Below are 24,402 nucleotides of genomic sequence, written 5' to 3' on the forward strand. Positions count from 1 at the left end.
TTCAACTTACAACAACAACAAAGCCTTTATAGGCATAAACGTAACAACAAAAACATTATAAACAGTAAGGTTTTAAAGGCAAAAGGAGACAACATCAGATAAATACAAATGGTTACTGACTCTGAATTGTTTCCATAACAAAACTTGCAACCAATTTACAAAAAACATAATCAGAGTTATTCAGCAGGAGAAATAATCTGATCAAATCTATTAGTTCAGGTTGGAAGAGAGGATGTAAATTAACATATTTAGATCTTATTTTGGCAAATCTAGTGCAATGTAATACCTCATGAACCAATGTTTCAACTTGGTTGGTATTGCAACTACATAACCTTTCAAGTTTTTCTACCTGCCATTTAGTAAGACAGACGGCATGACATTAAATCTAGCAATTGTGAGAGCTCTCCTTGAATGGAGATTAGTTAAAAAATATAAATAATGATCCATATGACCCTGCTCAAACAGAATTAGAAGTTGCATAGGAGAACAGGTTCATTTAGCTGCTAGGTATAAGTCTGCAAATTGCCAATCTAAGAGCCAACGTTTAAGTAGATTGTATGCTTTTGAATAAGAGAGAGAGTAGAGTGATTCAAGAGACAATCCAATGAATACAATTTTCTTTTTGAACAGAGAAAACCAGGGATTAACCTGTGTGTCCGAAAGTATTAAAGAAACAAGAGAATGGTCAGATTGTAGATAATGAAGATGCAGCCAGAATCTGAAGGTTCTAATCCAAGCTTTAAGTTCCAATGAATTTTGACTAAGTTCCAAACATAAGGCTGCATAGGGGACACAGTTCGGTAATCCCATAATTCTGTGGAAAAATTTGGACTAAGGGGAATTCAGTGAATGGTTAACAGCCTGTATCCAGATTGGAACCACATAAAGAAATTGGGACTCAATCTTCACATTAAAAATATTTAATGAGCAGGAATAAAAGAATGCCCTTTACTATTAAAAAAGCAGAGGATACCAGAAATGCTAGTTGAAGACACAGTTAAGTACTGCCTTTTTATGGGGAATCCATGAAAGATTGTATGAACAAAAGGCCAAGATATTTAAAACGACTGACCTGTTCAATTGGGATATTGTTTATTTTCCAATATTTCTTTGAAGTTCAAGCAAAAACCATGATCTATTGTCACAATACTCTTCAAAGCACCTCATAAATCCTCTCAATCCAACTCTAGATTGTGAAAGCAAAACGGAATCATCTGTATAAAGTAGAACTGGTATATGGAGTGCAACTTCGGTAAAGTTGATAAATTCTAAACTGTACTGAAGCCCATATATGGAATGCTCTGATTGATATTAGTGGGGTTTGAACAACCCTTCACTTTGGCTCATTTGCATGGGATCGCTATTGAGCTTCCGATATTACAACTTTACGTTCCCTTAATATTGCATAACAGGACAGGCAGTTGAGCTCCTGTATCAACTTTCAATGAACTGGTCCTTGGTATCAAGAGGTGGGCTATCAGGAGGGGGAAAACCCCAGAGGGCACAAAAATGAGAACTGTCAAAAATGGAAACTCACTGGAGCCCCTTCTAGTACCAGTTTATTTTGCAATGGTTTATACAACTCTATCCTCTCCAAAGGTCAGATAAGACATAAAGAATTGACAGTGATTGTACAACAGGTAATTCCTTATTTTTATTCCTATGGCAATTCCTATGGCACTTATAATAGCTTTTAATCTGCTTGGAGGCAATTCTCTATACCTTCAATGTCATACGGCAAACAGCTGCTGCTCTTCTTCTGAGGTCTCCTTACTCATCTGTGCTACTTTTCCTCTTCTGTCGCTGTCATCATCACCTTCCCATAACAGAACCCTCTTCCTGTTCATCACAAAGTGAGTCATACTGGGTATTTCCAAACCAGCACGCATCATGAGAACAAGTCAGTTCTTTCAATGATTTTGCAAGCTGTAGACTTTTGTCCATTTCACATTTCGCCGGCAAGCCAAGGCACAATTTTTACTTTTTCTAGCCTGGAAAATCAACCTAAACAAACCCAGTGCCCAATCCCTGGTCTCCACTTGTGCTTTTTAAAAAGCCCTATAATTCACCTTTCTTGAATTTCATCAGTTCCCTTGATTTAGTATCATTGTGGGAAAAGTCCTCTCAACCCAGTGGCAGTGGTTATATGTACTACGATAAGTGTTCACTGAGTAAAAAGATAACTCCTTGACATTTTGTCCTTCCAAGGAGCTCAAATCACATCTCCTTTCCTCTACTTTCACCTCAAAACAATCCACTGAGGTAGGTTAAATCGGACTGACAAAAATTCTTAGCCCTGTGAGTTTCACATTGGTAAGGATTGGAACCTGAGTAATGCAAGTATCTCCCAGTCAAAATATGTTGCCTGCCAAGTACAGAAAGTTTAGCATTACAGGCAGACTCTTCTGAGAACAGGTAATGTCAAGTTAGCTGTCCAGAAAATCACCTCCTAGAACAGCACCTCTTGTGAGGCAGTTTGCTTTCCAAAACGTACTTGCGTTGACAGGGAACGTTTCTCATGATTAATCTATCAAAACAGCTACGTTTCCCCATGTTAAGTAATGTTTGGGGCAACGCCATCTGAGATGATACTTGGATAGCACCAATCAGAGGATCAGATCTGTTAGTTCAGCATTCTGTTTCTCACAGCTAATAAGGAAGATCCAGAAAAAAGGCCATCTCCCATTTCCAACTAGCATCTTCCCCCACCTCGGTTGCTTCCCTTTGGCTATCATGACTGAGAGGTATGCATGTGTGAAACCAAACAAAACTGTGGTAGGGACACGAGATGGCAGGTAAGTCTTACAGCACAAACCTTTCAAAAAATGGAGCAGTTCACTGGTACTTAGTTTTTTGCATGTTTGCCATGAGTTATCATTTATGCAGAAGGCCATGTAAGGAAACTACAGATAAACATGAAAAACTGGTTTGCACGACTGAGGTGAATGGGGTAAAGTTGCTAATTTCCAGGTAGCACCCAGAGATCTCCCACTATTACAACTGATCTCCACATGACTGAGATTAATTCTCCTAGAGAAAATGGCTGCTCTGGAGTGCAAACGCTATGGTTTTGTACCCTGCTGAGGTCCCTCCCCACTCCAAACTTGACGATTCCTAGGCTCCACTCCCCAAATCTCCAGCTATTTCCCAACTGTCATCAGTAACCAGGAATCCTCAGAAGCTTAAGTCTTGGTGCAAAACGTACAAAAGCAGGAGACCAAAGAGAACCAAGTTTTGTGTAGTGGCTTCTGCAACTCCAGAAAGCCAAAACAGCAACCATATGACCAAAGTCCTAACAGTGCTGTGATGGAGGAGGATCTTTAGGCACAGGGAATATCAGTTTTTTCCTCAGGGTGTATGCTGGCTGGGGCATCTGTTTCTTCAACCCACAAGGGTCTGCACGACAGCTCACATCTTCATTGACTTCGGTAAGAATGGACAAGATGTCTTCCCCCCTGCAGAGCAAATGGAAAAACAGAAGCCAAATGGCAACTCTTACTTAGCTGATCATTATTATTAATGAGTAGGAAACTGTCAAGAGGAGAAGTTATCAAGTCAACTGCGAGATTAGAACAGGAAACAATGGCCCAAAATCCCTGAACTCCTGACCCCAGTAGACTCAAGCAAAAACTGTGGCGTGCAATATCTCTGCTATTGAGAACAGCAACTGGATGACTGCAAGAACAAACAAAAAAGCAGATATACCTAAGTTACAAAAACTAGATACAATAATAGAGTGCAAAAATAGCGTAGACATCCATTTACTTGCTCATAACCCAAAACACTCTCAGCAAATGTGTAGGTAAAATATCATGTGCAGCAGTACAAGTGCACATAAAGTCCTTAAGAATTAGAAACAGTTCAAGGTGAGCCACCTGGTTTTCATGCTGGTTTCATGGAAGTGTTTTCTCCCCTTCTTCAGCGTGAATTCTTATGTCTTGCTTGCAATACGAAGGATCACCTTTCCCACATATAGTCACCATACTTTTAAAATGGATGTGAAGGTGTCCAATCTAGTGCAAAGCTAAGTATTATTGTGAGAGAGTGCCAGTCATCTCTTTGGAGGAGGAGGACACAGACACAGCTGTTTGAAGGTTCTGTCAGAACCAGCTTTTTCCCTCTCACCCATGTATTTACCAGTAAAGGCTTCTTAGCCTTCAAGTTACAGAGTCTGATTTGGATCACAGATCCAGGGTTTGACATATACACAGTCCTAACTTCAAGAAATTTTTCCTCTTGGAACTAGTGATGCCTGTTGGAGCCCTTTGGCTCAATGGTCTTTCCAAGGCCAACTATTTCTCTAGCACAGATGACACCAACATGCCAGTCCACTGTGAGAACAGAGGTGGATTAAACCGTGATTACTAACATGTGTTAGAGTAGTACAGGGATTCAAGTTTTTCTTTTTCTTTTTAATTGAAGCAGAATGCAATCCAGCCCTGCCCGAAACCAGCACTATTGTTCGGACCGTTCTTTCAACCTCACTTGGATTTGTTTTATTTATTTACTTCATTCATTGACTTCATTCCTACCCACTTTCCTCCCCAGTGGGAGAAACCTGTAACCGTGTTCTGGAGACAACCAGCCCTTGAGGGAACAAGGAAGCTACTGCTTCCATGCATGGCTGCCAAGTACACATAGCACAACTGTAACACCAGGAATAATTAAAGGAATTGAGGAAGTCCTAACATGAGATAGGCAGACTCAATCAAGGAAGCCATGGCCCTCAGTTTAAAAGACCTGAGCAAGGCTTTTAATGAGATGACATTTCAGAAGATCATTAATCCACACGGTCACTGTAATTCAGAAGCAACTTGATGGCACGTGGGACAGGACACAACAAGCACATGTCAATGCACTGTCTTGGTGCCTCTCTGTCTTTTACAAATATTTTTTTATTAATTTTCTCAATATAAAGATATATAAAGCAGAAAAATAAAAAGTCAAGCAAAGACAGAACAAAGGTAATACAGCTACCCAAAACCTGTAAGAGTAAACACGTTGGATCTTGAGATTAAAAAAACAATATCAGAGAGAACGTTACAAAGTTTTAATATTCACTACCTTGTCTCGACTGGTTCTAAAACATCCCTGCTAAACAATTTCTTGTACGTATTGTATGTATCATGGCCGGATTCAACTGGTTCTGGTGGGTTTTCAGGGCTGTGTGGCCACCAGGCCACGGTCACACAGCCCGGAAAATCCACCACAATCAATTCCTTGTATCTTGATCTTTACCAATTAATATTCTTCCCATTATTATTATTTCTACAAAGTCAATTTAGCCTCAAATAAGAAATAGAGTTCCCATTTCTCATCAAATTCATATTTTGACTGTCTGTTTACAAGATCTGTTAGCTTAGCCATGTCTCCCGGTCTTTTAAGGAGGAATGGTATAAGCATCTCTTCCCCAACTGTCTCTGCCCGACATTGCACAGCAAGGAGAGAATCACATGAGTTGCAACTTTCCTCTCAGTGATGAAAATAAAACTACTCCACTAACTGTATCTAACTTGGTGTGTTGTAAACTAAGAACTGATTTACAAACTGCTTTAGCTGCCTCGTCAGTAGGCAGAGTTGCTTCCAGGAAGTCAATTAGATAGTGAAAAGATCACCTGTAAAGAGGGAATTGGAATGTGACGATTTCTTGCTAGAACCTGTTTTTATTGTTACAGTTTGCGTTATTTCTTGCTTGGTGCTTTTCCCAGACTGGTCTAGCCTTGTGTGTGAAAGTATCTAAAAAGGCAGACCCAAAAGTTCTCTTCATGTCTTCTGTACTTTTGACATTTAGTTCTCTCAAGGACTATGTTCAATCTGGACACATTAAAGATCTTTCTGCTTTCATGAAGATTCTATTGTATGGACTCAGTTTGTTACAATCACCATGTGTAAAGAAAAGCTTTACCTTGGGACCAGCTGCTGCAACTTGGCACAGAGTGCCTGAATATACCACGTGCCTTCCCGTGCATGCCTGAACGAGAGATAGCCATCCACTGTGGCCATGCCAAGGAGAAAGTCTGCTTCTGCGGGAATGCTCGGCAGCATCTGCTGTGGACAGAAAGATCCTGCACTCTGGGCATCCGTTCCAAGATTATCCTGATCATTCGTGTCTGCTTCAAGGTACACAGGTTTTTGTGTCTTTTCACCTTGACAGGCCTGGATGAAGAAAAGTTTGGGCTTTTTGGCCAAGGGCGGGCACTTCTGGGCTGTGAAGTAGGACATGATTTCACGGATCGGGATCAGATTGGCGTCTGTGCCGTATATTTTTCCTGATTCGCCGTGAGTCAGAATGCAGCAGACTAAACAGTCATCGTCTTTCCAGTTCTCGTGGAGTTGCCACTCTTGCAGGACTTCGTGGATTTGTATTGAGGTCTGATCACTGTATGTTACCACTTCTAGCCCAAGCCATTTAAACACACGTTCCAGTTCCTCTGTTTGTGAGAAAGGAGGGGAGTAGAGTTTGGTGTGAAATAGATCTCTGAAAAACACACACAGGAGCTCTTCTTTAAAGAAAGGAATCACACTGATTCACATAAACTAGTCTTGTTGATGTTGTACACTTTTACCAGCTTTCTAAAGGAAAACTGTCCCTATTCTATTCTGGCAAAAGAGATTTGACTGATAAAATGCATCTGTTTATATATGTTTTATCTTCCTTCTGCAAAACAGCAGGAAAAGCAAAACTTTGTGCAATCCAAAAGGGAGTACAGGTACTCTTAAATTCCATTTATATCCATCAATGATGTTAAGAATATAAATTTGTTAACAAATAATATTCCCTTATCAGACTTACATACACACACAAAAATAATTCTTAGGATATCAGCATTCATGGGAAATGTACCTGGAAACAGGTGTACAAACACAGCCCCTTTTAAAATGCAGGTTACAGGAGTGGATGTAGTTTCCTGCTGCTTTCTCTTGCCCTCATATAGCACAAAGCAAATTTAGCAGGGATTGTGTGTAAGTGTGTGCATCGGGTGCCATGCATGTTTCTCTATCTCCATGCTCTTTCTATCTCTTTGATTTTGTATGAGTCAGTCTCTTGTAACCCGAAGAACTGGGTATGAGATAATAACCTGGAACACCCATTCATAAGAAAGGTTCTGGGGTGGCCGGGGAGGCGGGGCCGAATCCTGGAAATTACAGGCCAGTTGGCTTAATGTCTGTTCCAGGAAAACTGATGGAAAACATTATTAAAGAAAGAATTGTCAAGTATGTAGAAGGGGAAGTCCTGCTGAGCAAAGATCAGCATGACTTCTGCAAAGGTAGAGCCTGTCTCGTTAATGTTTTAGGGTTTTTTGAAAGTGATAGTAAGCATGTGGACAGGAATAGGCCTGTGTATCTGGATTTCCAAAAGGCTTCTGATAAAGTCTCCCATTGACGACTGCTAAGCAATCTTCATAGTCACAGGATAAGAGTCAAATCCTTGTATGGACTGGGAGTTGTCTAAAAAACCTGAAGCAGAGAGCATGGATCAATGGACAGTTCTCACAATGGAGGGATGTTAGCAGCAGGATCTATATTGGGGCGGTGCTTTTCAGCTGGTTCATCAATTAGCTGGATATGGAGGTGACCAGAGAGGTGGCCAAGTTTGCACAAAATTATTTAGGGTGGTTAAAACCTAAATTGTGAAGAGCTCCAAACTGGAGGAATGGGCATTAAAATGACAAATAAGATTCAATATCAGCAAGTGTAAAAGTGATGTATACTGGGGCAAAATAAATGACAACTTCACATATATACTGACAGAATCTGCACGGGCAGACAAGAGAGAGAGATCGTGGGGAGACCGTGGACAGCTTAATGAAAATGTCAACATATGTGTGGCAAAGTTCATGCTGGCCATAATTAGCAAGGAATGGATAAGGAAACTATCATACTGCCCTTATACAAAACCACACTTGGACTATAGTGTACCGTTCTGGTTACCACACTTTTAAAAAAAAGGATATTGCAGAGCTTGAGAAGGTGCAGAAAAGAGCAACTAAAATGATCGGGAGTTAGAGTAACTGCCCTATGAGAAGCAGTTAAAATGCTGAAAGCTTAGAAAAAAGACAAATAAGGGGAGACATGGTAGAGGGCTATAAAAGTCTTGTTGCTTTCTAAGGTGCTAACTGCACTCGCATCCATGTCTGAATTAAGCAGGAGTTCTTTGGAGGATGCTATCAGTTCTGCTTCCTGAACACCTGAGACAAATGAAAAGGTAAGCCGAGTATCCAGAAGTCTCCACCACCCATTGTTCTATGCCCCTACTAGTCCATAACAATCTTATACTAAAGAGAACCTACACCTTGCATAGTTCACTTGAAGTGTTAATTCTTCGGAGTAATAGGCAGCCATCCGACATCCAGCAGCAACTACAAATGTGCCACTGTCCAGAGATCGGTGCCTTTTCCTTTCGACAGGACTACCTCCAATTATCAGCACATGTCCCTTTTCTGCAGCAAACTCATCACTGTACCCATCTCTGAGCTACAAAAGTCAACGTTGTTCAAGACATAAAATACATCTTTTGCACAACTGGCTTGTGGTAGATTAAATTTTCTCCAAACTTCCAAATAGGTATTCTGGATCTACTCAAAATAAAATTCTTTCTGTAGCCTGAAACTGCATAAAAGTTGTTTAAGCAACTAACAATACCTCCCTACTGCATATAAAGAAAGCACTTTTAGACCCTTTCCGCACATGCAGAATAATGCACTTTCAATCCACTTTCACAATTGTTTACTGTAGTAGTGCACTGCCGACCCAGCAGTGCCGTAGTAGAACGTTGGGACGCCAACGGACCTGCGGCCTTGCCGGTCGCATCGCACCCCCACTCCTCATCCCCCCATGAGTCACGGGTGCGCATTGAACTGCTTGTCTGGCTCAATCACCGGGCGCAGGGACAATGGTCTTGCCCCCCAGGTGAGGATTAGGCTCAGACGCGTACGCTCCTCTCCGCACGTAGCCAGATGAGATCATGCATCACATGATGATCTCCCGACCTCCCGCTCTCCCGGAACTCCCCAGTCCTCCCTCCTACACGCGCCCGATAGAGTAACAATAAAGGTGCCAGGAACCTTGGCAGGCGGGAGCTTCGCTAGCAACACGGTCCTCCGGTCTCCCGCTGCTGGCGATCTCCACCAGAATGTTATCTCAGCGTCTGCGTCTCGTTCTTCGCTGACCCAGCGTGGAGTGCGAGCTACAAGCTGGTTGCGAAACCCGGGAATGCCTCGAACCTCCACCCTGCTCACCGTACGCCTGGGGAAGGGCGCTGATACGAGAAGTCCAGCTGGATCGGCGCATCCAGGGACCACCGTTTACCGGTATCGCCTGTCCTCTGGATGCGGCGCATCCAGAGACCGCAGGCGTCCTAGGACACTCTCGTCCAGCCGGAACACCCGGTGAGTATGGGAGACTTGCAAAAGCAGGGCTTATGACAAGCGCGTTGGCGAACTGAAAGCGTTAACGAAATCGCGGCAGGGTCCCGTAAAGAGAAGGGGCTGCGCCAGAATTGGATTTGAGGAGATTGAAGCTCCAGTGTCCATGGTACCCAGAGGGGGGACATTGAATCTTAAGGACTGGGAAAACATCCGAGCGCACCTCTTAAGCACAGGACCACCAGCGGCGCCGATAATGCGCTGCTACTGGCGATGGAGACAATGTTTTGTCGCCATCAGCCTGCAGACCTACGGCTCCCTTGCTGTAGGCCGCCCTCCTTTCGATCTTTTCACGCTTCAATTTCAACCCCGGAATTTTCTCTATCATCCACATAAATTGGGCGCCTGTCCTCCTTCTGCCCCCCCCTAAGCTCCTTCACCCATTTTCCAAACTCTCCTTGGCCCAGCCGCCCTCTGCTGCTCCGCCTTCCTTTTCCGAAGCCAACCACTGCACCTCCGTCAGCGCCCGCGTAATGGCTGGCGGGTTTCAAAACTCTCGCCAGAGCGTTATTAGCCACGATCTGCAGAAGAAAGAAACCCTGGCCGGAAGAGCTTGATGTCGATATTGCTTGCATTGTGCCCCATCCACTTCACAGATACTGAGGAGGGATGGCATATTGGTTCGGCCCGGGTTGTCGAGTACCGCCCCTGAGCTATAATATCCTTACCGAGCTCCGCCAAAGCAATGCGGGGCGGTAGAGTCACTAACCCCTACGGTGAGGAGGCATGCTGGAAGCCATCGCAAAGGAACCACCTAATGGTCCCCAGATGACTGGAAGACCACCTTTCGCATGCTCCTGAGCCTACTGCAGAATTTGTGGGGTCTGCAAGGAAGAGTGATGAAGTTCCGCCATGGCAATGCTCTTCAAACAGGGCAGCCACCTCTGGCGGCGCCTACACGCCAGCTCGAAAACTGCGGCTTCGATGCTTTTGCCAATCCCAACGATCAGATTGTGCCATGCCTGAGGCCACCCTTCACGGTAAGCCTCTGAGTGTGCCTATAAGGCATTTATCAAAAGTCCCCAATGCCGGCCAGCCAACCCCAGAGTTTCTCTCTCCATCGGCAAAAACCCCAAGAGACCCTATGCTGAATTTGTGAAGACAGGCTCCAGGAGCTCAAGAGGCAGGTAGATGGCGAGGAGGGCCCAAAGCGGAGGCTCCTCATGCGCTACTGCGCAAAGGAGAGCAGCTTCCATGGAGTGCCGCCAGGGCAATCGCGGACCTAGGCAAAAATCCTGAACTGGCAGAGCATGCTTAAGGCTTGCCAGGACATCAGGATCCTCCGCCCACCAAAGGCTAGCCTCCTCGCGCGCAGCACTCTCCACCGGCGAGGAGACAGTCTCCAGGATGACACAAGCTGCTTTCCACAGCTGCGGCAGACCCGGACACTTCGAAGGAGTGTAGAGCAGCCCGGTGGGGGGAGCCTGCAACCCCGATGGAGGGAGGGTCCTCCCAGGAGGAAGAAGGCCACCTAAAACCCGGTGCCCACGTTGCCAGAAGGGCTTCCATTGGAGAAACGACTGCCGTCGGGAAACTCCCGCCCGGGCATCTCCCCAGCCCAGGACCAAGGAGGAGAGTACTAGGGGAGGCAGACCCAAGCGCCAAGGCGCCTGCAAAACCACCCTCTCGTGGCATCTGGCTCGCATGCACCCAGCCCATCTCCTTTAAGTTCCCCACACGAGGTTCTTGCGTAAGCCCCAACCCAGTATGACAGAGCCCATCCCTACGGGACTATTGGGCTAGTGCTGCCAAAGGCCTCTGCAGCTGAACAGGGGACTGTTCAGTGGTCCCCGGAGGTGATCGAGCTCCCGCGCACCAAGGACCCATCCACCTCCAGGTCTGGACAAACATCCCACAGGAGCTGCCATGGAGCGGCTGCAAGCTCAGCTGATTCTCTTGCCCCATGCGCTGCCAGCTGCCGGCCCAATAAAGGCTACGAGCCCCAGCAGCCAACGCGGCACAGCCCACCACCACCGTCGCGGCCCGGTGGAGACACCTATCGGGGAGCTCCACGTCCATATCTGGAGCTCGCCATAGAAGAGATGTAAGTTCAGGGCCTGGTGGACCACGGCGCTGATGTTACGCGATCATCGCAGAGCAGCCGAGTGGCCCGACCAGTGGCCGACGAGGGCTTGCCCGCACCTCTGGGGGGGGTGGGGGGAGACAAACAGCGAGGAGCGGAGCATCCACGCCCGCTCCGCGGTCAACAGCCAAGGACTTCGAGCGGCGGCTCACAGTCCGCCCATATCGTTCGAGAACATCCATGTCAATCTCTGGGGAAGAGACCTCATATGAGTCAGGTTAAAGCGACTCTGGTCTGGGATGGGTGCAAAAGCTTGCGTCCTGGATCATTGATTCTGTCGTGCGCTTCCGAAGTTGCCTCCGAATTTCCACAGGAAAACTGTTTCCCTCTCCCCTCCTCTTCTCCTTCTGTTTTCGACCAGTAGAGGTGGGAGGGCCAATGAAGCTGACTGGCCCTCCCTGGATTAAAATCTGGGCCCGTCCTGATGCCGTAGCACCTGTCAGGACAGGCCCTAAACTAGGGAGGATGCTGCGGCACCAAATTCACCCATAAACGGCAGGGCACCCCAACAATGTTGCTCTCCGGTTTTCTGACTTATTCCGGCCCCTTGGCGGAGAGCCGCTATAAGGAGGCGGAATTACCGGTGAGCGGCGATTCCCCAAGATAATTACGATCACAAAATTTAGCACCATCCAGCTTCCTGCATTAGCCGCAAAGGTCACGGTAGAAGATTGCAACTCCCTTGCGAAAGAAACCCCCCCTTCCTTTCTCTCCTTTGTGTGTCGCGAGGAATTTGCCTCTAATTGCCTGATTGCTTCTTCATTCCCCAGATGCACCCATCCCCAAAGGTGCTTCCAAGAGCCCCCACTTTGTGTTGCTGATTAAGCATGCATACCCACCATCCCCAGGACTACCAGCCTGTTCCCTCCCCTCGAGGCTTCCGAACCCTGTATGTATGGCAGCACCCTGATAGTAGGCTCTGAAGCCAATTCCCACCAGGGTGCATTACCTACCTCCTGCCCTCCCTGTCAAACAACTAAAGAAAGAGGAGTGTAGAGGCCCCAGGAGGGTTGCATTAAAAGCTTAACCTTCACAGGCTGCACAAACAAGCGCTTCTTCCTTCCCATATTAAATCTAAAGCACTAACTTCGATCCCAATCTCCGCCATCCGGCTCTAGGAACTAGCGAGCCTGGCGGGACCCTATCCGTAACCTGGGAAGGGGTGTGTGTTTCTCAGTCCCTCTTCCTACAGGTTCAGGGGACTCCGATTAGCCATGACAGGCCAACCCATGGAGATAAGCCAGGAAAACCAACCCCATCCCGGAGATGGAGCGCATCTCTCTAGAGATCCAGCCCAGCGATCCCAGCAGGAGCAGCCGTTAATAGCGCTTGTAAAGACCGAGCGACCTGGGGAGGCGTCAAGGCGACCACCAGCCAGGCCCCTAAGCGCTGCTGCGCCAGCAAGACCACCCGAGACACCGAGGAACCTCTGTGCAGCTCTCTAGCGATCATCACCACCAACTCAGCGACCACCATCCTTTGCCTGCTCTGCTGCCTCCTGCCGATGGCGATCGGCCACCCCTTACAGCAAGCTTTCCGCAGACCAACATCTGGGGAGCAGTTTGCTGCAGCTGCCAGCGTCTCATCTTTCTGCCTGGAGCCAGGTACCTAGGATTACCGGGGAGCCTGCTAAGCTCCTGCCTGCTCCCCGTCTGCAAAGCACCGGAGACTTCCTAAGCGGAGTCTGGAGCTGAGCCCCTTCATGAATGCCTCATCCATCAGATATTCTATGAAGCGCCGACTGGGGACCCGGTCGTCCAAACCACTCCCGGCTGGCGCATCTTTCCCTTGTCACCAAAGGCGTTAGCCCCAACCACGAGGAGTCAACACCTGCGCCCGCATCACCGGAGCAGCCGAGCGGAACCGACCCGGGCCCATTAGTCGGCTTCGGCCAGTTGGAACTGCACACACATGGAGGACATTCCCCGTGTTGGAAACATCCTGCTCCCCAGGGCTGGTTCTGGACCCTGCGGGGAAGGGCCGTTTAACTACATTCCGCCCGACTCCCTGCCGGAGACTCTTTGCTGCCTCGAGTCGCCTCACCATTGTCCTACCCAGGCTCCACCCGGGGAGCCCGGACGCCGCCGCGCCCGCTCAGCTCTGCCTTTTCGACCCCTCCTGTCGGAGACGGCAGCGGTCGCCCTCTCGAGCGGAGTTAAGTCTCGCGGCTTAACTTCCCTGAGTGGGAGTCCCCGGACTTCGCTTCCTACAATGCTAAGACTATTGGCCGGCTGGCCTGTGCCACTCTTGCGAAGTCCATCAACTCTACCTCCACGGCTCTGGATGCCCTGGCCTCGAGCAGCAGGAACTTCGTCCAGCGACCCTAGAACAATGCGTGCAGCTATTGATTATTTGTTGTTGTTACATCACCAAAGGGTTGTGAGAATGTACATAATATGTGTTGTTTTAATCTTTCTGATAATTCCCAGTTGATCCACATGAAAGTGCGTGAGCTGCAAGAAGTTATTATCTAATCCACAGAGTATGATGTTTTGCCCCATTGGTGGTCAGCCCTCTGGAGCTGGCTGCGGAGGAGGATGGTTGAGTGCTATTGTACAGCTCTGCATTGGTTTAATTGTGGTGCCTTGTTGCTTCGGATCTTGTTTTACGTTCAATGCGTGTTAATCTAATATTGCCTGCTTAGCGTGTGTAAGAAACCCCTCGCATTTCCCTTACCCGCAGCCAAGTTCTAATGTTGCACAAGCTTGGCTTGAGTCAACTTGACCAAGCGGTGGCGAGGAGACATAAGCGTCCACTTTAAATAAAGCCCGCGCCAGCGTTTCGGCCCCGTTTTTTTTTTTCTAAAATGTAAAAAAAGGAGGAGAGTGTAGTAGTGCACTGCCGACCCAGCAGTGCGTGGTAAACGTTGGGGCATCGCCATGCGGACCTGCGGACCTTGCGGTCGCATCGCACACCCTCCTCATCCCCCCATGAGTCCGCGGGTTCGTGAACTGTCTGGCTCAATCACGGTACTTAGGGACAATGAAGGTCTCTTGCCCCAGGTGAGGATTAAGAGCTCCAGGCAATGCGGCTCCCTCTCCATGCACGTAGCCAGATGAGATCATGCATCACATGATGATCTCCCGACCTCTCGCTCTCCCGGAACTCCCCCCAGTCCTCCCTCCTACACGCCCCCGATAGAGTAACAATAAAAGGTGCCAGGAACCGGCAGACGGGAGACTCGCTAGGAACACGGACCTCCGGTCTCCCGCTGCTGGCGATCTCCACCAGATGTTATCTCCAGCGTCTTCGTCTCCGTTCTTGCAGCTGACCCGGCGTGGAGTGCGAGCTACAGATTTACAAGTGGATTTTGCTATTCCGCACAGCTGCAAAGCGCATTGAAAGTGGATTGAAAGTGCATTATTCTGCATGTGTGAAAGGGGCCTCAGTTCAAGACACAGAGACGTCACCTGCTCTTAACACAAACATTCTCTTTTCACTTGCTTACCGGCATCTTTCTCAGAACCTCTCCTTCTTGTCATAAGATTTCTTTCAAAGTTGACATTATTAAAAATGAGGCATCGTCCTCTACGTGGCCCATCCATTTTATATGTAGTTGGCTTCTGTGGTACAGGAATAGAGAACTTAATACATATTGTGGAAGACAACAACCTCTTACCGTTAGATTGGAAGCACATTTAAATATCTACAAAACAAAAGGGAACATAGACCATGACAAGATGATTTCAACAGTGTGTGTATGCCCGTATCTGCTATTCTAGGAAAAAGTATGTTCTCTGGCAACAACAGTTTAATCTACACCAAATTCTTTATTTCCTAATTAGAAAGCCAACTAAAAAATTAAGAAGAGCCCTGCTGGATCAGAACAAAGGTCCTCCTAAGACCAATATTCTAATAGTATCCAAATCTCTGAAAAGCTCTCATTGGCAGATTATCCACCGGCACTGTGGCATGTGATGGGACCAGAACCGTGCTGTCCCAACGCTCTTCCACTTTGCAGCCAAGAGAGGAGGCACGTTGGGGCAAAAAAATCTTGTCCCAATGTGCTTCCTCTTGCCCTGCACGTGCTTCTTGCTTCCCATGGGGACAGAAGAGCACTTCTGAGTGACTTTTCACGCCAGAGTAGGGCAGGGAATACCTGCAGTAGGTAATCTCTATCTGAAAGCTTTAGCCTTCCCATCTCTGCCCCTGGCAATCATTCTACTCCAGTGACTTTGAAAATAGGGGCTCCACTTAAGCTCTTTTCAGGGGAGAAGGCACTACCCACAGTACACACAGTCAACATTTTGTCTGAAAGAGGCAGCATGGCTTTTGGAGAAAATGACAATCCTATCTTGTCATAAAAAGACACAAAAAGTCAAATTCTTTATTGTACAATAACAGGAGACTGTAAAAGCAGAATCTCAGGGGAAAACTTCTTCCAAGCACATTTATAGTCCCCCAAAATAGAATGCGGAACTAGAACTGAAAAGTAATACTTTCCATTCTTGGCAGACTTTCCACTAACTTTCTCAGTAGCTGGCTTACAGACTGCTTCAAACTGATCTTTCTAGTACACTTGCCACAGTATTATTTCTTTAACACAGCACATTCCTGTTTGCCTATGTCACCTCTTCATCCAACCCTATGTTGACTTCAGAAGACTTAAGATGTATGAAGTCAAGCTAAGACAATTTTTCTTCCACAGTGTACCTCAGGTATTGATTTCTCCCCTACACAAATTGTCAGGAATACTATTTCCAGTGACAGAATCTCCTCAGCCACCTGTATTGTCTCCACTGAACATGGTTATTCCATTATTTGATGGACTCCCCTAGAAATCTGCACAAACCTACTCTATTTTTATTTATTCATGATATAAGTATTCATGAATTCATGATATAAATATCCATGATTTTATTCATGATCAGGCTGGCCTCGACGAGGGGCAGGGCCTTTTCAGCCCTGGCCCCTACCTGGTGGAACAGGCTCCCTAGGGAGATCAGGGCCCTACGGGACTTACAGAGTTTCCGCAGGGCCTGCAAGACGGACCTGTTCCGCCAGGCGTTTGGCCAGCCTGGTTAAAAATACATCTACCGTGTCATCTGGTCTCCCGTGGGCACAAGGGGGGGAGGGGGGTAGCCAGACGCCATCTGCATTTTTAATGGGTTCTGTTTTTATTTGGTATTTAAATTATGTTTTAATGTATGTTTTAACCTGTTGTGAACCACCCTGAGCCCTCAGAGGGCGGGCGGTATATAAAACTAATAATAAATAAAATAAATAAATGATAAAATACAATATAATATAAAATAAAATTTTATTTTATTTTAAAAGTTTAAAGCTATTAAAACTCTAGCTCTAAAACAGATGGTGACTAAAATCACAATTTAACTACAGCCTGCTCTCATCACTTATAATACTATAACAATATGATAATATAACGGTGTTTGGGGCGGGGGGGAGAGGGAGGCCAGATTAATGAAATCCATTGTTAAACTGTTGCTGCCTCAACCACAAGTCTGACAGAACAGCTCCACCTTACAGGTCCTGCCAAATTGCAACAAGTCCCACACAAGACGGAGAGGAAGAATGTTGGATTGATACTCTGCCTTTCTCTCCTATAAAGGGACTCAAGGAAACTTACAAACTCCTTTTCTTTTCCGCTCCCCACAACATACAACATGTGAGGTGGGTGGAGCTGAGAGAATTCTCAGAGAACTGGTTCTCTAGATTAGAGTCCACCTGCTCTTAAACACTACACCATGCTGGTTCTCACGGCCTGGGTCTCCTCAGACCAGTGGTTCTCAACCTGGGGGTCGGGACCCCTTTGGGGGTCGAACGACCCTTTCACAGGGGTCGCCTAAGACCATCGGAAAACAGTCTTTTTATATTTTATATATAACAATTTTATGGTTGGGGGTCACCACAACATAAGGAACTGTATTAAAGGGTCGCGGCATTAGGGAGGTTGAGAACCACTGCCTCAGACAGAGCATTCCACCAGGCTGGGGCCAAGGCTGAAAATGCTTGACCCTTGCTTGAAGCAAGATAGCTCTCTTTTGGACTACGGGACTACCTTTTTCAATACGACCAGAGTTGAAGGTTATGTGTGGGACAGGACATACTATTTTAGCCACCATGATGCCAGCCACAAGCTTGGCCTACCAGTGAAAGCAGATGAAGAGAATTGGGCCATAAGGAGAGACACAAAGAAATGAAGAGATGGCCAAACTAAAAATGGTGAAAGGGAATTCACAGGTCTTAAACCCACTTGGGCACCGATTTTAGGTGGCTATTCAGGAAGTTATTCAGTACAATACCAAACCTCAGGTGCAGTTTTTGGTTCATCATCCTCTTCACTCTGTGGAAAGCTCCGTTCTAAGTGGCCAACTGAATTTTCTGCTTTGGCACCTAAGAAATCGTTACAAAGAAACAGGTACTTAAAACTGTCATTTATTGATTATTTATATCGATATAATTCATTACATTCATCAAGGTTGTATGTTTTCCCTGCGCAGGCATATATGTTCCCTAGCATTCTTAACACAACATCCCCTTCCAAACTGTTTTTCATTTCACAACTACATACAGGATGATTTATAATAATGAAATCCAGCACTCACAGAACAACTCATAACAGACCTGGATTCGATCCGAAAGAATGAAAGTGTCCAGTGTGCTCCCTCAGGCTTCCGTAAGACCCTTTCAAGAAAAAATAAAACACAAAATATGTGTCATGGCATACATGTCATTAACATTATCCACCTGCCTTAACAACAAATGTATAAACTACTTTAAATTATATACATCAGCCTAAGGAAGCGTTTATCTTCTGACTGGATTTCTTTCAGAACACAAAACTGCACAGTTATTGTCACGGATTCTTTTATTGAACAGGATATTAGACCTGACTCTGGCTGAAACAAAACTATGACTTCCAGACTCTGTAACGGAATGGATCAGTAAATTCATTACAGCAATTTTGGATCTGTGTTTATAAGCATACTAACTGGACATGATCATTATACATATTACAAGAATGTAGAAGAAGAGACTCAAAACAGCTTAACAATCACTTTCCCTGCAGTAGACATCTTGTGAGATAGGTGGGGCTGACAGAGTTCTGAGAGAACTATGACTAACGGCTAGTTCTGAGAGAACTATGAGAGAACTATGACTAGCGGCTAGTTCTGAGAGAACTATGACTAGTCACTAGCCCAAGGTTACCAGCAGACTTCATGTGGAGGAAATAAACCTGGTTCACCAGATTAGAATCCGCTACTCTAATAGCAGTTGCGTAGTAGGTTAAGAGCTCGTGTATCTAATCTGGAGGAACCGGGTTTGATTCCCCGCTCTGCCGCCTGAGCTGTGGAAGCTTATCTGGGGAATTCAGATCGGTCTGTATACTCCCACACACGCCAGCTGGGTGACCTTGGGCTAGTCACAGCTTCTCGGAGCTCTCTCAGCCCCACCCACCTCACAGGGTGTTTGTTGTGAGGGGGGAAGGACAAGGAGATTGTAAGCCCCTTTGAGTCTCCTGCAGGAGAGAAAGGGGGGATATAAATCCAAACTCCTCCTCCTCCTCATGTGGAGGAGTGGGGAATCAAACCTGTTCCTCCAGTTTAGAGTCCACTACTCTTAACCACTACACCATACTGCAATTGTTACAGATTCAGCCTCAATTACGTCTTTCCGCATATAATGTATCATAAAATTTATAATTCTGTTTATTATTAACAGAAATTTCCAAATCGTTTTCTCAAATCAAAGTATGGAGAAATGTGAATTTGATTGACATCTACCCTACCTAAAGGGGTTGTGGGTGGAAACCTCTCTTATAAATATAAAATGTTTAGATATGACACACAAATTTTATGCATGTTCATGCATTTTATATCACCCCTGCTTGTAAGTAAAATTGCTAATACATCTCCGCAGCAAAGGCAAATGCTTTCTTATTTCCATCTAAGTACTAACCTATCAACAAAGGCCTCATTTATTAAAATAACTGTACCCCCCAAAAAGCAACCACCATCCCAAAAATCAGACAACTCAACAAAGAAAGAAGCTAGGATCAAGTAAATTAAAAAACCAACAAAGCACAATGAAAAAACCTTTAAACAGTAAAAAGCCGAACTGTCTTTCTAATTGCTGCCTACGGGCCACTACAGAAGAGGCCAACAGCGTTCCCTTATGAATGGTGCTCAACAGTTTTGGTGCCACTGCTAAAAAGCCTGGCCCACAACGAACTCAGTGCACCTCAGATGGTGGAGAACCAACGCAATAGAACCTCCAGGGAAGAGCTAAACTGCCCAGAAGGTTTATATGGCAGCTTGGCTTTTCCAGGATTCAGGCTACTGATGTTTTAAAGGTCAAAACCAGCACTTCCGATTGGGCTCAAAGGCCCACCAGAAGTCCACCAGAAGCAACAAAGAAATAATTCACTATCCAAACTACCGCCACAAACATCCACTACTTTTAGCAAAGACTTACCAAGATTTTTGGCTGGGTATCTGCTAGAGCCTTCCTGTTTAGGAGGGAAAAGGTATATCAGATCAGATTTCCACTGGGCGAAATGAGATTTGCAAATGCTTCATTAAAAGGCGCAAGATGCTCAGCAAAGGCCACTGATCACCAATTATTCCAAGAGCATCTAGACCTTCTGCTTCCCTATCTCATTGCAACAGTTCTTATTTTGATAGCACTCGTTTGCTGCCTCCGCCTCCTCCCAGAACTGAGTACTCTGGTTTTTAAAATAACCTTTGAACAATAAAGGGTTTGGGTGCTGTGTGGTTTCCGGGCTGTATGGCCGTGTTCTAGCAGCATTCTCTCCTGACGTTTCGCCTGCATCTGTGGCTGGCATCTTCAGAGGATGCCAGCAGATGTAGCATCAGGCTAAGCTCTGACTTTCCTTAACAATACAACACTAATGATTCGGCAAGTGGAAGCCTTCGACAATACAATAAAGGGTTTCTTTTTGATCCAGGTTTTCAAGCACACTTTTTAACCCTAGGCTTTTAATTCACGGGTTTTATCTTATCACCTTTTTAATGGTCTGCTTCTCTTTTATGGAGAGTTTTCATGCTGCTTATGTGTAACAGCTTGTTTCAGCTGATGGGTTTTTCCCCCTGTGGTTCTTAATAGTAAGCTGCCTCTCAGAAGGCGGAACATGCATGTTCTAAATAAGTAAAAAGACTGATGTTTACCATCTTTCCCAGCCTGCTTCTAATCTCAAGTGTTTTGAGGTTCTTTTTAAGCCTCTCTGTTGTTTATGTTGTGTTTATACTTTGGCTGGGGTTCAACAACTTTTATGGCATTTGATGTTTTACTTGACCAGGTTCACTGGAGAGAGGATGTGACAGAAATCCTGAAACTTGCTAAGGCTCAGGAGTGCCACCTAGATTACATTACAATAAAGATATTCAGTTCTATTCCACATAGCAGCAGTGGTGTAGTGGTTAGGAGCAGGGGTACTCTAATCTGGAGGAACTGGGTTTGATTCCCCACTCTGCCGCCTGAGCTGTGGAGGCTTATCTGGGGAATTCAGATTAGCCTGTGCACTCCAACACATGCCAGCTAGGTGACCTTGGGCTAGTCACAGTTCTTCTGAGCTCTCTCAGCCCCACCTACCCCACAGGGTGTTTGTTGTGAGGGGGGAAGGGAAAGGAGTTTGAGTCTCCTATAGGAGAGAAAGGGGGGATATAAATCCTCCTCCTCCTCCTTCATTGGACTATCCTGCAAACTGAATCCCTTTTGGATAACGGATGATCCAGGTGAGATCAAAACCTCTGTCATAGAAATTCAGAGCCATTACCAAGTACCTGATGAAGGTGGGACTATCTGTATACAACTCTGGCAAAAGTAGCTACTGGCATCAGAGAGTGGAATTTGCATGAGATAGAACTCCATTTGTCATTCTTAGAAAGGAGACTCCATTTAGTGTACAGATCTAGACATTTGGGATTCGCCCTTGTCTTCACTTTTCAATCTTCAGGGGAAACTGGGTCCACAGGATGCTGGGTGAGGGTTAAGGATTCCTTCAACTTCTCACCACTACAAGGAACTCTGCACGGGCTCTGAGGAACCAACTACAACAGAGGCAGCCTGTTTAGCTCAGTCAGTGCAACTATATTGTCTTTCATCTTAATATATCTTGTATTGCTGCTGCTGTGTTTCCCCTGAATTTTGTTCTGCCTCTTCCCACTCCTTTTTTCAATCCAACCACCATCTCCCTTTTATTTTGTCTTTTTTAGAATAAACCTGTTTTATAGACTTTTTTGGCTTCACTTAGTACAATCCATCCTTCTGGAATTTTTTTTCCTTTAAGCTCTTCTTAGACTGCACAGGTGCTACCAGACTGGTTGTAAGTCAGATTGTTATTGTTCCACAACTGTGCTAGAAGAGTGCCAGTCTAGAGGTTCTCAAGAGGTCCTGAGTGGTGGTAGAGTATCAGGATATTTTCCAGGGAGCCTTTGGTCTAAGCAAACTTTCCAGCAAGGAAGGCACCATTTCCCTCTTCCTACTGCCATGAGGGACAGTTATTTTTTTAATCAGTAAATGCTAAATTTGCCTATTTATATGTCTGTACACACACAAACACTCTTGCTTTTTGCAAACAGTTGTGAATCCTGAGGCTGGATTGTGAAGAAGTTAAGTTTAGCTTTTCTCATGCACTGAGACCTTATTCCCCATTGATATTCGATCTCCCCTCACGACCTGGGCTCCTTCCAGCATGCTTTTCAACTCTTACTTCTCCATGCTCTCACCACATTTTTGTGCAAGCCAGACGTAACATTCTTCCACTGGCTACCTACAAGGGAAGATTTGCAAATATCCCATATAGTGAGCAGCTAGATCCAAAGGGGATCATTCTGCAAGCAGAAGGCCACCATTTTTGTTTTGTTTCCCAGGGTCCTCCATACCACAGGAATATCCTTTTTAGTGGCACATGGTGCTGATGAAGGAGGACAGGGAGGCAGGAAAAGTCTACTCCACAAGCAGAGTCCTGTTTTGGGGGATCCAGCCCTACAGCAGAGGGCAATCACTGGCATAATGTGACATGAAGCCCACCATCTTCTTGAGTGATTTCCTACAACTGATCACATGCACGGAAAAAGTTTCCTTCAGTTCAGAAGCTGCAGAATTAAGGATTTCACGGTTGTATGGAGCCCACAATTTTTGCTGAAATGTCTTCCAAGTTTTTGAGCAGAAGACTGTCCGCTCACCGGAATGACTCTAGGACTATCAACTGGTTCTGCTAAAAAGTTGAAAACATGTAAATAACAGGGAGAATAAAAAGTGCTCTTTTAATACAGGGAGACAGGTCCAAGTTCAGGGATCATTCTGTGAAGAAGGAAGGGGGCTAGAAATCTCTGACAGTAACTTCTCAATTCCACAGCGAAACAATTCTCAGGCTTCTTTGAGGGAGGTCAGGATATCAAAATAGTATAAAAACCAATAGATTTTTTTCCAGTTTTTGTATATCCAGCAAGAAAAGTGGTTATAAGTGTCTGGTGAAGATGGGTGTCCATATTGCAGGATGGAGTTGAATTGGGGCTCTTGGTCTGAGCACACAAGTGTTCGAAGCCAAAACAATAACAGGAACCCCCACAGTTGGAAGTAAAGGACTTTACACCGTTACGCTGTTTCCTGCCTCAACCTACAGAGGGGGTTTTACTAGAGAGCTAGTGGCTAGATAGGGACCTAGGGATTTGACACCTTTACTCTATCATGCTGGTTCTATCCCTTTGTTGTTAGACTGATACTCTCAGGGACTTCCTTCCTTCCGGCTTCTTCCTCGACCCCTTCTCCTTATTCTTATTCCTACCATACCTAGAGAGAGGATGGATGCTCCACGCATCTATCTCCATCCAGCTAGATTAGGATAGCATAGTGACTCTATCTACCTACCTTTCTATCCAGAATGGAGTTCACTAATAAATACTCTTTTTATTAGATTAGAAACTCCAACTGACTCCAACTTTCTTTTGTGTAAGCTTGCCGCACATTGGGATCCATCACATGCACGCACATGAGGTAAGGCTTCTGCTGTGTTCTAGCCACCCATGCTGCTCTGCTAACTACGAATAGGGATAATCTCCAACTACCAGGAGCACTTATCCCAACACACAGAACCCCTCAATATCTGCTCAGACCATACAAAATGCTAAAAGAACATAAATAACTCTGTCCAAGTGAGATAGCAGAAGATGTTTTCCTCACAACCTACCTGGATAGCAGGAGGCAAGTTAATACTTCCAAAAGACGATTCTGAAACTGAAGAGGACCCAGGGTCTTTGCTTTCTTGAACAGACACATAAACTGAAGACAGGACAAAATTTTGTAAAAAAAAATTAGCTTCTCCCTTGCCTAGAAAGAACAAAACTACTTAAAGGAATGACCTGGAAGAATGATCCTAATCAGGCAGCACATATTAATCAGGTGGCTCAAGAAGTTATCTTGAGAAATCTGCAGATGGTCATCCCCTCAAGGGAATTTGGCAGCTTACACCAAGATTTAAGGCACAGCATCAATTGCTTAAATATATATGATAAAGCAGGCTGGTGCCTGCAAAAACTTGTGCTTGATTACAATTTAGTCTCAAAAGTTGCTGCTTTGAGCCAGAAGGTGCCATGGCTCTGTGACCAAGTCCATGCAAGCGAAGTCAGACCAAGGCCCAGTTATTTCAGATTTTTAAAAAGGAGACTAGGAAATATGATGGGGATCTGGCCTGAGATCCTGAAGAGAGACCTGGTGGTTGGAGTAGATGGGACTGTTGAAGACCATTCCATGTGTTTATAAACTGTAAACAGCTATAAATCCCATTGGTCTTGACCTGGATGGCCCCAGGTAACCCACTCTCATAATACCTTGGAAGCTAAGCAGGTTAGAACTTGGATGGGAGACCACCAAAAAACCCCATGGTCCTTCCACAGAGGAAGGCAATGGCAA

The 24,402-nt window shown here is 45.5% G+C and overlaps 1 protein-coding gene across 1 annotated transcript; it reads right to left on the reverse strand.

Moving 5' to 3' along the window:
* On the reverse strand, window positions 1–23,768 carry CASP10 (caspase 10). The gene is made up of 7 exons (XM_048485995.1): window positions 23,681–23,768; window positions 19,945–19,978; window positions 18,094–18,153; window positions 17,777–17,862; window positions 14,957–15,071; window positions 5,906–6,431; window positions 1–3,455 (listed from the first exon to the last, which is right to left on the reverse strand). Exons 5-7 carry the CDS (start codon window positions 15,051–15,053, stop codon window positions 3,293–3,295), a joined length of 786 nt encoding a protein of 261 aa, XP_048341952.1. The 5' UTR covers window positions 15,054–15,071; window positions 17,777–17,862; window positions 18,094–18,153; window positions 19,945–19,978; window positions 23,681–23,768; the 3' UTR covers window positions 1–3,292.
* Between the last annotated feature and the right edge of the window lie 634 nt (window positions 23,769–24,402).

Source organism: Sphaerodactylus townsendi, linkage group LG02 (genome assembly GCF_021028975.2).
Source record: "Sphaerodactylus townsendi isolate TG3544 linkage group LG02, MPM_Stown_v2.3, whole genome shotgun sequence".
Classification (NCBI taxonomy): Eukaryota; Metazoa; Chordata; class Lepidosauria; order Squamata; family Sphaerodactylidae; genus Sphaerodactylus; species Sphaerodactylus townsendi.